Source organism: Hemicordylus capensis, chromosome 4, assembly GCF_027244095.1.
Source record: "Hemicordylus capensis ecotype Gifberg chromosome 4, rHemCap1.1.pri, whole genome shotgun sequence".
NCBI classification, from domain to species: Eukaryota; Metazoa; Chordata; class Lepidosauria; order Squamata; family Cordylidae; genus Hemicordylus; species Hemicordylus capensis.
The window spans coordinates 111,057,784-111,069,965 of NC_069660.1; the positions used below are offsets into that span (position 1 = coordinate 111,057,784).

At 43.7% G+C, this 12,182-nt stretch overlaps 1 protein-coding gene across 2 annotated transcripts in view; it reads left to right on the forward strand.

Annotated features, from left to right (window-relative positions):
• The first annotated feature begins 1,593 nt into the window (after positions 1–1,593).
• Positions 1,594–12,182, forward strand: part of ACADM (acyl-CoA dehydrogenase medium chain) — a 29,145-nt gene continuing 18,556 nt past the window's right edge. The window contains exon 1 of one of the 2 annotated variants that reach the window (XM_053247348.1): positions 1,594–1,731. In XM_053247348.1, the coding sequence (XP_053103323.1) occupies positions 1,708–1,731 (24 nt within the window). In that variant the 5' untranslated portion in view covers positions 1,594–1,707. Of the gene's footprint in view, positions 1,732–6,443; positions 6,468–12,182 lie in introns of those variants that run through there. The other variant, XM_053247349.1, reaches the window with a different exon arrangement.

The window sequence follows — 12,182 nt, forward strand, 5'->3', positions numbered from 1 at the left end:
AGGAGAGCTGGTCTTGTGGTAGCAAGCATGACTTGTCCCCATAGCTAAGCAGGGTCTGCCCTGGTTGCATATGAATAGGAGACGATGTGTGAGCATGGCAAGACATTCCCCTCAGGGGATGAAGCCGCTCTGGGAAGAGCAGAAGGTTTCAAGTCCCCTCCCTGGCTTCTTCAAGATAGGACAAGATTTTTTTATTGAACCAACAAACTACCAAAGCATACAGTACGTTGCTGAAGCACAATTATATACAAAGTGGTTGTTTGTACATGATATATCTACAAAGATTTACACACAAGGAATAGGGCTGAGAGAGATTCCTGCCTTCAACCTTGGAGAAGCCGCTGCCAGTCTGTGAAGACAATACTGAGCTAGATAGACCAATGGTCTGACTCAGTATATGGCAGTTTTCTATGTTCCTAATTCCACTGTGTTGTGCCTCTGTGCACTCTGCTATAATGAAAAAGGGTTTCTCTTACCAGAGAGAATTCCCAACATTAATTCTCTTAGCTGGCCATGGGGATGTGTGTCATCCCGGTGGAACTCTTGAAAGAACATGCGAGAGTTCTGACCACAGTAATGGAGGTAGCGGCCCAGCCCGGCTGGCCCAGGGAAGCAGATGGGCTGCCAGGAGCAGCCTGGCAATGGCCTCGGTGGGGAGGGGGAGGCGGCAGGTGGTAGTAGAGCTGCCGGGAAGCGCTGCCAGTGGCGGGGGATGAAAAGCTGAGAAGCAGGGGCGTAGCTATAATTGAATGAAAGGGTTCAAAGAACACGGGCCCCCAGCTCCTGAGGGCCCTCCAGCTCCATCCCTCCCTATTTTCTTCATTATCTCCCTCAGTCTGGGGGGCCGCCAGAAAGAGGGATGAACACAGGCCCCCTCTCCTCTAGCTATGCCCCTGTTGAGAAGACTGGGGCAGAAGGTGGGGGGGAGGGCAGGAGAGACTGTGGCAGAAGGCAGAGGGAGGGCAGGAGAGCGAGCGAGCTGTGGGTGGGCAAGTGAGCAGGGGGCAAGCGAAGGGCCGCGAGTGAGCAGGGGGACGAGCAGGGGGAAGCGAGCTCTGTGGGGGGAGTGAGTGAGAAAGTTGTGGGGTAGCGAGTGAGAAAGTTGGGGGCGAGCGAGCGACAAGCTAGCGGCGCAGATGCTATGTGCCGGGTCTGCTAGTCTATAATAATCCATTCCCTACAAGAAAAAGAAGGGCAATGAAAAAGAAAGGCAAAAGAAAGGCCCCCACCACAGACACACTCACAACCAACAACGTGGGAAGCTGTGCTCTGGCTCAAAATACTCTCTGCCTGCTTGCTTTCACTTGTAGGCTGCATTTTGTGGACATGTGTCAAACCTTGGATCTTCCACCTGCAGTTTAAGGGGATAGAGTCCCTTCTAGCATTTCAGGACCCTACCACCACCACCACCCCATACTCCCATTAATCACAAGCCTTTTCTTTCTCAACAGAGCCCATCTGTACTTGTGGCATTGCCGGCCGAGAGTGGACTTTTCCGGGCATTACAGACCCCACGAACTATAGACATCGTAAATCAATTCGTCGGCTTGTCCTCTTTCTCTTCCCGGCCTCCCTCGAACACTCTTTGGGGCCTTACAAGGACCAATCCCCGCAGGAGGGAGGCGGGACTGGGCTTCCTCACTAGTGGGTGAAAGGTTAGCCTTGGACCTGCAGACGGCTCCGCTCGGGAGGGACGAAGCAAAAGCCATGGCTGCGCTGAGGGTCGCTCGGGTGAGGACTTGGGGGGAGTCGGGTGGTGCGAGTGGGAGAAGAACGCCAGGCGGGGAGATTAAAGGCTGCCGGAGGGGCGAGAAGCGGCAGCACCTCGGCACGTCCTGGAAATGCTGAGAGTGAGGAGGCAGCTTGTGTAGGTGGAGGCCGGGGAGGCATTCCGGTACAACCTTCCACACATGGGAGCGACAAGAGGTGGCTTGCTACCGCTTCTGCTGCCAGCCCACCTCGCTAGGTAGCCCGAATGTACCGAACAGAGGGAGGCACACGAATTGCGTGTGTGTTCCTCCGCCCAGGATATTCGGGCTACGTAGCGAGGTGGGCTGGCGGAAGCGGTAGCAAGCCACCTCTTGTCGCTCCCGTGCATGGAAGGTTGTAGTTCGTCCTCAGGGGGCAAACCACAAATGGAATGGAGGGCATGGCGTTGGGTTTTATAGGACAAGAATTGTGTCTTTCAGTACTTAGAAGTCTAAAGGGAGGGAGATCACATGGTCCCGGGGAAAGAGATATACTCCTACATTAATTGTTCTCCTCCATAATTTATGTAAAATTATATCCCCAGTGAAGAAGTTAATCGTGCTCTATGCGTCCATCATACAAGCGACTGTTGCAGAAGACATCTCTCTGTCTCTTGTATTAACAAGGAAGCTGTTTCCAAAGAGGAACTTGGACAAACTTGGGGTGATAATGGAGATGTGTGTATTTGGCTCTTGTTTAGGGGCAAAGCTAGCGATTTCAGTAGGGTGCCTAGTACTGTGCATGTCAGACTACTGGTCTGACAGATTAATATTTGAAAAACGAGGGATAGTGTATAAAATAAAATCGATGCCAGTACTTTTAGATCTGTCCATTCTTTCTGCCAGCTTATATGAGAGTGTTCTGGGGATGAAAATATACAAAATATGTGGTGTTGCATAAACCAGCACTATGAGGAAAGACCACTTTTCAATGTTGGACTCTGGTGTTCCTGTTTCTTTGCTTGGTTTCCAGTTGTTGCCACTTAGAAGTGGTGTTTGATGGATGGCTTTTATTCTGTAGTTCTTGTCCTGTACCGTAAAGTTCTTTTCCTGTTCCTGTACTGTAGAAGTAGTTGCAACTCATTAAGCTGCTTTCAGGGACTTGCAGCTATAACTAAAATTATGAATGTCCCATATTTTGTTTAAAATGCCCAGCTCACTAAGATATAACTTTCCCTATCATTTGTCCATAGTCAGACAGTGAAAGAGCCTTTGAAAAACTACCATTCTTGTGGGGGGGGGGGGAACTGTAGTACAATAAGGTTTGGATGTGAAACACACCCCCTTCCTTTCAAGTCCAAGCTCAGGTATGAAATTCACTGGGTGGATTTGGGCAAGTAATCTAGTCTTGGCTAACCTGTAGTGAGGCTGCATCAGCACTTTGAACTTCTCGAAGGAAAAGCAGTTGCCAGATGTAACAAATCTTATTATATACGTAATAGCAAACTTCTATCCTTTGTTATCCTTGAACTGTCATGTTATCCTACTAAGGGGTGGCTTCCACTAATAGGTGCTACAGTGTTGCACAGGCTGCAACTGATGCACTTGTCTCTCAGTACTGCAAACCCAGGGTTCATATAATATGTTAGCCCTCCCTCTGTCCCACATAATGATGAACTAGCAAGTCTGGGGTTCTGTCAACCTCCTTTCTAGCTCTTGCATTCTCCAAACTATCTATCTTCTATCTATATATTCAGTTCTCTTAAACATACCCGTTGCAAATCCCATGGGTAGCAGCTCTCACAAGAGAGCTGCAGATTAGCGATGGGGAGGGAGGAGAAGCGGCGGCCACCAGTCCTGCAGGTGGCCGGGCAGCGGAAGCGGGCAGCCGGGCAGGGGAGGCGGTGGCCAGCGGGCAGCCGGGCAGGGGAGGCAGGGTGAAAGAAATGGAAGATGGGGGAAGAGAGACATGGAGAACTAGGGGTGCAGATGCTCCGTGCCATGTCAGCTAGTAATTCTTATCTCACTTATTCTCTAAGCACTACTGAAACTAGGTGAGAACATATTTCAAACAGGCACCAGTATTACATTTTCAGAAGGCAGTGTAGCTTATTTATTTATTTATCAAATTTGTAGACTGTCTCAAACTTCAGTCTCTAAAAATGAGGTTTTGGGGACATTCAAAAAGTTATCAGAGATGGAGAAGCTCTTATTTCAGCAGGGAGCACATTTCAGAGTCTTGGGGCAGTAACAGAGAAGGCCTGTCCTAACCTCTCTGGATGATCTCAATGGACAATGGGGCTCATGGCAAATAAGACATTTTCTTAAATATGCAGGGCCTAAACTGTTTAGGGATTTATAGGTTATAACCAGCACCTTATATTTTGCTTGGAAACTTATTGGTAGCCGGTATAGATCTTTTAGTGTAGGAGTAATGTGGTATTTTTGAGATGACCCAGAGACCAACCTGGCTGCCACATTCTGTACCAATTGCCGTTTCTGGAGTATGTACAAAGGCAGCCCCACATATAATGCATTGCAGTAGTCAAGCCTGGAGGTTATCAGACTTGTTCTGAGGTTGTTTATCTAAAAAAAATAAAAAATTAGATGCAGCTGGTGTATCAGCCGAAGCTGATAGAAAGCCTCTCTGCCTCTGCCTGGGCCACCAGGGAGTAGGGATATGCCTGACCTGGCTTGGGAAGCCAGGGGTGGAGCGGAGAATGGGTCCTTTAAAAACGAGGTCCTTACCTGCTCCTCTGTCACCTCATCACTTTTCCGGGCATGGTATTTCCTTTTCAAAAGACCATGCATGGCTGCAGCACTACTCCTACTGATAACACCCTGCATCAAATCTCCTGATGATCTCTCCCAGCCGTTTCACGTAGATGTTAAAAAGCATTTATGGAGCCCTGGGGGATGCCATATTGAAGCTCACACTTTGACAAGCAGCAGTCTCCAAGGGACACCATTTGGAATCTGTCTGAAAGGTAGGAGCAGAACCACTGCAAAGTAGTGCCTCCTATCCTCAACCCTCTCAAACATTCCAGAAGGATACGATGGTCAATAGTATCAAAAGCCAGCGAGAGATCCAAAAGGGCCAGCAGAGTCACTCTCCCTCTGTCAATTCCCAATTGGAGATCATCCATCAGGCCAACCAAGGCAGTCTCTACTCCACAGTGTGCCCGAAAGTCAGTTTGAAATGCGTCTAGATAATCAGTTTCCTCCAAGACTGTTTGGAGCTGGGAGGCCACCGCCCTCTCAGTTACCATGCCCAGCCATTGAAGATATAGACCTGTCTCCACCCTTCAATGGCTAGGCATGGTAATTGCCTCCTTAAGACAAAGAGGCATCCTACTTTCCCTCAGAGAAGCATTTATAATATCTATCAGGCCCACTACAACAACTCCCCTTCCAGATAATATAAGCCATGTCAGACAAGAGTCAAGACAACAGGTGATAGGCCGCACTGTTCCAAGCAGCTTGTCTACATCATTAGGAGTCACAAACCGAAATTGATCCAGCCTAATCACATAAAAGAAGCTGCTGGACACTTCTGTATCGTTCACTGCAGTAACTGTGGGATCAAAGTCTAAGTCAGCCTGAATATGAGAGATTTTATCCACAAAGATATGATTCTGCCTGAAGCTATACTGAGTCAAACTATTGATCTGTCTAGCCCAGTTTTGGACACCCTAGTGGGCAACAGATTTCCAATGAAATCTCTTCCCAGCATTGTAGCTTGAAATCTGTTTGACTAGGATCTTCTGAGTACCAGTTGCAGGGGAGTAACAGCAGGAGAGAGGGCATGCCCTCAACTCCTGCCTGTGGCTTCCAGCGGCATCTGGTGGGCCCAGGGTGGATTTGATTTAAATCAAACTGATTTAAATCACAATTTAAATCACGATTTAAATCACTAGCAGGGTGGATAAAAATAAAAAAAATCCGATTTAAATAAAAAAAATCGGATTTTTTTAATTTAAATCGGATTTTTTTTATTTAAATCGGATTTTTTTTATTTTTATCCACCCTGCTAGTGATTTAAATTGTGATTTAAATCAGTTTGATTTAAATCAAATCCACCCTGGGTGGGCCACTGTGCTAAACAGGATGCTGGACTCGATGGGCCTTGGACCTGATCCAGCAAAGCTGTTATGTTCTTATGTAGGATTGAACTTTGGACCTTCTACATGCCTTACCACTGAACTATGGACTCTCTAACTTGCTTTGGTACTGGGGCTGACCAAATAATTATAAATAAAAACAAATGTTCTGGATTCTCTCCCCTTCCCCCCACCCCTGCCCTTTCCTGGTTTTGAAAAACAAGTTCTAATTGGCAAATCTTTGCAAACTGTAATTTGAGAGTGCCTGGTTTTACCTTGGGGATGACAATAAACCCTTCCATTTTCCTATTTAAATAGGCTTAGCTCATTTGCAAACAATCTTATTGTTTGTCATTATGTGTACAAAACCTTGCAGCTTTGCTGCCATTGTTGAATATGATAGTGGAGCCCAAGGGATTGAAAGCTTGCCATAATATTATGTGCTGCTTGCCCTCTTAATTTAACCTATGTCACACTGAAGTGAATTTCTTCATAAGAAAACAGCACAATACTTAGTATTTTGTAGCATTTCAGAGTGTTCAAGTGCTTCGCTATACTGTTTTATAATCCTTATAATTATATTGTAATCCTTATAACAATGCTTTAAGGTAAGTCAGTATTGTTGTTCCTATATTGCAGACACAGTGCTGAGGGGAGGAGCGCTGGTCTAATGGTAAAGGTAAAGTGTGCCGTTGACTCCTGGAAATTACAGAGCCCTGTGGTTGTCTTTGGTAGAATACAGAGGGGTTTACCATTGCCTCCTCCTGCACAGTATGAGATGATGCCTTTAGCATCTTCCTATCTCGCTGCTGCCTGATATAGTACCAGTGGGGATTCAAACTGGCAACCTTCTGCTTTGTTAGTTAAGCATTTCCCTGCTGCGCCACTTAAGGTGACTTGGTCTAGTGGTAGTAAGCATGAATTGTTCCCTTTGTTAAGCAGGGTCTATCCTGTTTTGCATTTGAATGGGAGACTTCTGTATATGAGCACTGGAAGATATTCTCCTTAGGGGATGGAGCTGCTCTGGAAAGAGCACATGTATGCTTGCATTAAGGCAGCTCCAAGTTATCTCCCTGGCATCTCCAAGATAGGACAAGATTTTTTTTTTTGATAGGACAAGATTTTTTTTAATTGAACCAACAAACTACCAAAGCATACAGTACGTTGCCAAAGCACAATTATATACAAAGTGGTTGTTTGTACATGATATATCTACAAAGATTTACACACAAGGATTTGGAAACCCACAAGGTTATGAAGTATATGCAGGTAGTACTGTAACTCGGGGGTGGGGGATTTCAAGGAACATCAGGTAAGGGGGGGGTGTTTACGTCCAACGTCCATTTCCACAATTTGTCCCATTGCTGTTTAGAGGAGATACTCTTGACTTTTTGCACATAACCATACAAACTTTTCCAGAAGAGATTTACTGTCTCATCTGCGTGAACCTCTTGGTTGCGTCTTCCCTCCCTATTCCTCTGCAGGAGCATTGCATAAATGACATACAGGTTTACTAACCAGATTATGAGAAGGGGAACATTGAGAGAGACTTCTCCCTGCAGCCTTGGAGATGCTGCTGCCAGTCTGTGTAAATACTGAGCTAGGTGGACCAATGGTCTGACTCAGTATCTTATACCGAGTCAGACCAATAGCAGCTCCCTATTTCCCTATGTTAGTAAGAAATAGTGGATTGCTTATGGCCACCTAGGTAGCTTATGACAGAGGTGAGATTCAAAGTGGGAATATACTTATCTTAGCTCAGTGCCTTAGCTACAGTGCTATACCACCTCTTAGAGCAGGGTTCTCAGACTTCTGAGATTTTTTATTTTTGCCAGAAACTTGGGAGTTACCAGCATGAAATAGTGACTTGGGAGGTGAAGCCTGTCACAAAATGGCAGCTAGTAGAAAAGTTTATATTTAAAGAATGAGGAATTTCAACAGCAAAACTTCTGTATTTCAAGAGAATTTTGCTGCAGGACAGGAGCAGAATAAGAGAGGCTGCTTTGTGGGGAAGTAAACTGGAGAAAATAGAAGCAACCCTGAGCAGCCGAAGACAGAGAGATTAAAAATGGCACAACTATGCCCCTGCTCGTTCAGCCAATCAGATTTGTAGTATTGGCAGGAAGGAACAAGAGGAAGAAGCAAGCCCAAGGTCTCGGAGAACTACTTCTGGTTAGCCCAGGAACTACCAGCAGCTCCTGAGCTCCTAATTCCCAGCCCTGTATTAGAGCACTGTTTCCTTTTTATCTATAATGTGGTTCTTGTATTAGTTACCTTCATTTCTATGGCTCATAAGAAATAGTACCTTAATCTCGGCAGTTTTGTATCCACAATCCATGCAAATTGCAAAATGCTCTGATCTGTAACATTTGATTTATGTAAAACATAAGCAAAACTTCTAAACAAAAGTTAATAATATGAGTGTTATCATTCCCTCCTTCATATGTGTATGTTAATAAATGTATTTCTAAAGAACTCTGAAACCCAGCAAATTAGGTAGGGTGCATGTGTGTGTATGTGTGCATGTGACTGAGAGAGAGAGAGAGAGAGAGAGAGATATGAATGATTGAATGTTCTGCAACTCCTTTATTATTGGAGCTGATAAACCCTTTCATAGACACTGCTTTCTTCTTTTACAAAAGTTGCTCCAGAAGAAAAGAGGTCTAGTTTGTAAGCCTTTTGGGGACACTTTTGGTAAAATGGAACTTTGCCAACTAGTAAATATCTATTATATGTGCAGTGAGTGTGCTGTACCATGTTATGGTTTCAGACTGGCTGAATTATGGTCTGGGATCTTTGTAGTATTCCACTTAGTAGGTGACAGAAACAAATCATAGCAAGTAAGACCATTATCCAAACTGAATGCCTGCAATCTTCTATAAAAATGAGGATGGTAAATGTTTTGGATTTTTTCTCTTCTGGAAACTGCTTGCAGTGTTTATAATGGACAGTCTGAAAGGCCTTAGAGTTTACTGGAATGTAATCTGAAGAAGCAGCCATGTATCCAATTCACTCATATTATATTACATATTTTATACATGTTACCAATTAACATAATTGGAAATGGTGTCCTTTCTAAAAGGGTAAACTGCTCAGCAACTTCAAATGCTGTTTTGATAGGTTAATGCCGAGAGATTATTCAGTGTAGTGGCTAAGAGCATGAACTGTGTGTTAAGAAAAGCTGGGTTCAAACCTTCTGCCAGCCATGGACTTTCTGGATAGCTTTAGGCAAGCTTCCACTCAGCCCCAGCTTCCCACCTGTAATATGGAGGCTTTAATACTGATGTGCCTTAGTAGGTTCTTGCTGAGATAACATGTATAGACCACTTATGACGACAATGATGATGATGATTAATTGGCCTGAACATTTCATTTGTTAACAGTATGTGGACTCATCTTACAAATATCTATGAACAGCTGTTGTCTTGGAAGTAATTTCCAAAGGTCACCTTGCACATGAAAAGTACTGCAATTTTAAATCAGAATATAGCTGGTTGTGTGCTGCTACCATGCTGGAATAATTCTGTATATAAGCTAAAAATTGAATGTGTGGGGTGATCATGTATTTCTGTCTATCAGGTACCTAGGAAATAGGGCAAATAGCACTTCTACATGCAGCAAGTTCCAGAATAAAACAGTAATTCAGAAGTGTTTCCGCAGAAAAAATGACTACATGGTAGAGCCATAATAGAAAGGTCAGGCCCCTGAAGCCACAATGTCATTGTGATAGCAATGGAATGTATAGGAGTGGTAGCAGTGAACAGTCTGCTTTTCTTCAGACTGTCTCACAAGAGCTAACTGTTTAACTCTCATCCCCAAAAAGAAAGAAAGGAACAAGGTGTACAATTTCAGCAATTGACACTGAAGAAAAAACTCCATAATTGTGTGCGGTACTATCACCTTTGTTAGCCAAGAAACCACAGGTTATCAAGTATTTCAAGTAAGATGACTCTTTAAAAGAATAATACAGTTGAAAAAGTACATATATTAACAAAAGCTCTGTGGCCTTTTAGTTAATATTGTACATGAGATGTTCCGGGGACAGCTTTGCAATCATGTCTTGTGCAATCATATCTTTATCTTAAATTGGCTTCTTATCCTTTCCTGCTTGCTGGAGTATGACAGGATGGACTGTGTTCTTCCCTCTTTGCTGCTGTTCTAACCATTTACAGAATTGTTTTTATATTGCCTTAGTTCACATTCACTTAGTTCTTACCTACTTGCCCATCTACTCTGGAGTTGTATGTGCTGCCTTATTTCAAAAATATACTGACATTCTTTCTACCTGATAGTACGTCCAATTTACTACTAGGCTCCCTCTGTTCTTTTATTTCCAATTACCTGCATGTTGGGTCATGATGCCAAACTTACTATTCGTACATGGACATATGACTCTTCCTTACATTGAATCACACCAGTGGTCCAGCAGTCCTACAGGATTTTGGGCATGACTTTTTCCAGTCCTCTCTGGAGATAGCAGGGAATGAACCTGAGACATACTGCATGCAGAACACATGCTCTATCACTGAACAACCTGCCCTTCCCAAACCTGAACAACCTCCCCTTCTCTCAGAGGCATCTGGTGGGCCACTGTGTGCAACAGGATGCGGGACTTGATAGCCTTGGGACTGATCCAGCAGGGCTGTTCTTAGTTCTTAGATACCTCCTTGCATTAAATGCTGACATTCTTACTAATCCTTCATTCCTTATTTCTCCCCCAACCCCCGCCCCGACATGCTTTCTCTCATGGTCCCTTGTGCAATAAAATAATAATACTACTAATAATAAAAAGTCAGAAATCGAATCACTGCTAAACACTGTCCATATATTCAGTAGCGATATAGCAATGGATTTTGGACTAGATAAGTGTGCTGCATTAATAATGAACAGAGGGAAAATAACAAAAACAGAAGGAATAGAACTGCCCAATGGAAGCAAGATCAAGAACCTGGAAGAGAAAGAACCTTACAAATACTTGGGCATTCTCCAGGCTGATAACATCGCACACACTGAAGTTAAAATAAAAATTGGAAGTGAATACATCAGGAGAGTTAGAAAAATCCTCAAGTCCAAACTCAATGGCGGGAACACCATACAAGCCATAAACACCTGGGCTATACCTGTTATCAGTTACACTGCAGGAATAATAGACTGGACCCAGGCAGAGCTAGAGACGCTAGATCGTAAGACCAGGAAAATCATGACCATCAATCATGCTCTGCACCCCCACAGTGATGTCGATAGGCTATGCCTCCATCGCAGCTCAGGTGGAAGAGGAATGCTGCAAGTCCATCAAACAGTTGAGGAGGAAAAAAGAGGCCTTGAAGAATATATCAAGGACAGTGAAGAAGATGCACTTCAAATGGTCAATAATGCGAAACTATTCAACACCAATGAAAGAAAGCAGGCCTACAAGAAAGAACAAGTCAAGAACCGAGCAGAAAAATGGAGAAATAAGCCCCTGCATGGTCAATATTTGCACAATATAAGTGGAAAATCAGACATCACCAAGACCTGGCAATGGCTTAAGAATGGCAACTTGAAGAAAGAAACAGAGGGTTTAATACTGGATGCACAAGAACAGGCACTAAGAACAAATGCAATAAGAGCCAAAGTCGAAAAATCCACCACAAACAGCAAGTGCCGCCTTTGTAAAGAAGCAGATGAAACAGTGGACCACCTAATCAGCTCTTGTAAAAAGATCGCACAGACTGACTACAAACAAAGGCATGACAAGGTAGCAGGGATGATACACAGGAACATCTGCAAAAAATACAAGCTACCTGTAGCCAAACATTGGTGGGACCATAAAATCAAAAAAGTTGAAGAAAATGAAGATGTAAAAATATTATGGGACTTCCGACTACAAACAGACAAACATCTGCCACACAATACACCAGATATAACTGTAGTCAAGAAGATAGAAAAACAAGTCAAAATAATCGACATAGCAATACCAGGGGATAGCAGAATAGAAGAAAAAGAAATAGAAAAAATCACCAAATACAAAGATCTACAAATTGAAATTGAAAGGCTATGGCAGAAAAAGACCCAAATAATCCCAGTGGTAACTGGAGCCCTGGATGCAGTTCCAAAAGACTGTGAAGAGCACCTCAACACCATAGGGGCCACAGAAATCACCATCAGCCAATTACAAAAAGCAGTTTTCCTGGAACAGCCTATATTCTGCGATGATATCTATAACAGTTGACAATAAAATTCTGGCATCCCAGGTCCTTGGGAAGGACTCAATGTCTGGATAAAACAAACCAGTCAATAACACCTGTCTGACTGTGTAAACAAGAAATAATAATAAAATTTGTCTATACTTTTATTTGTCCCCATTCAAGAAATCATTAAATATCTTCCCTTACATTTTCTTCTTGACTTTTAA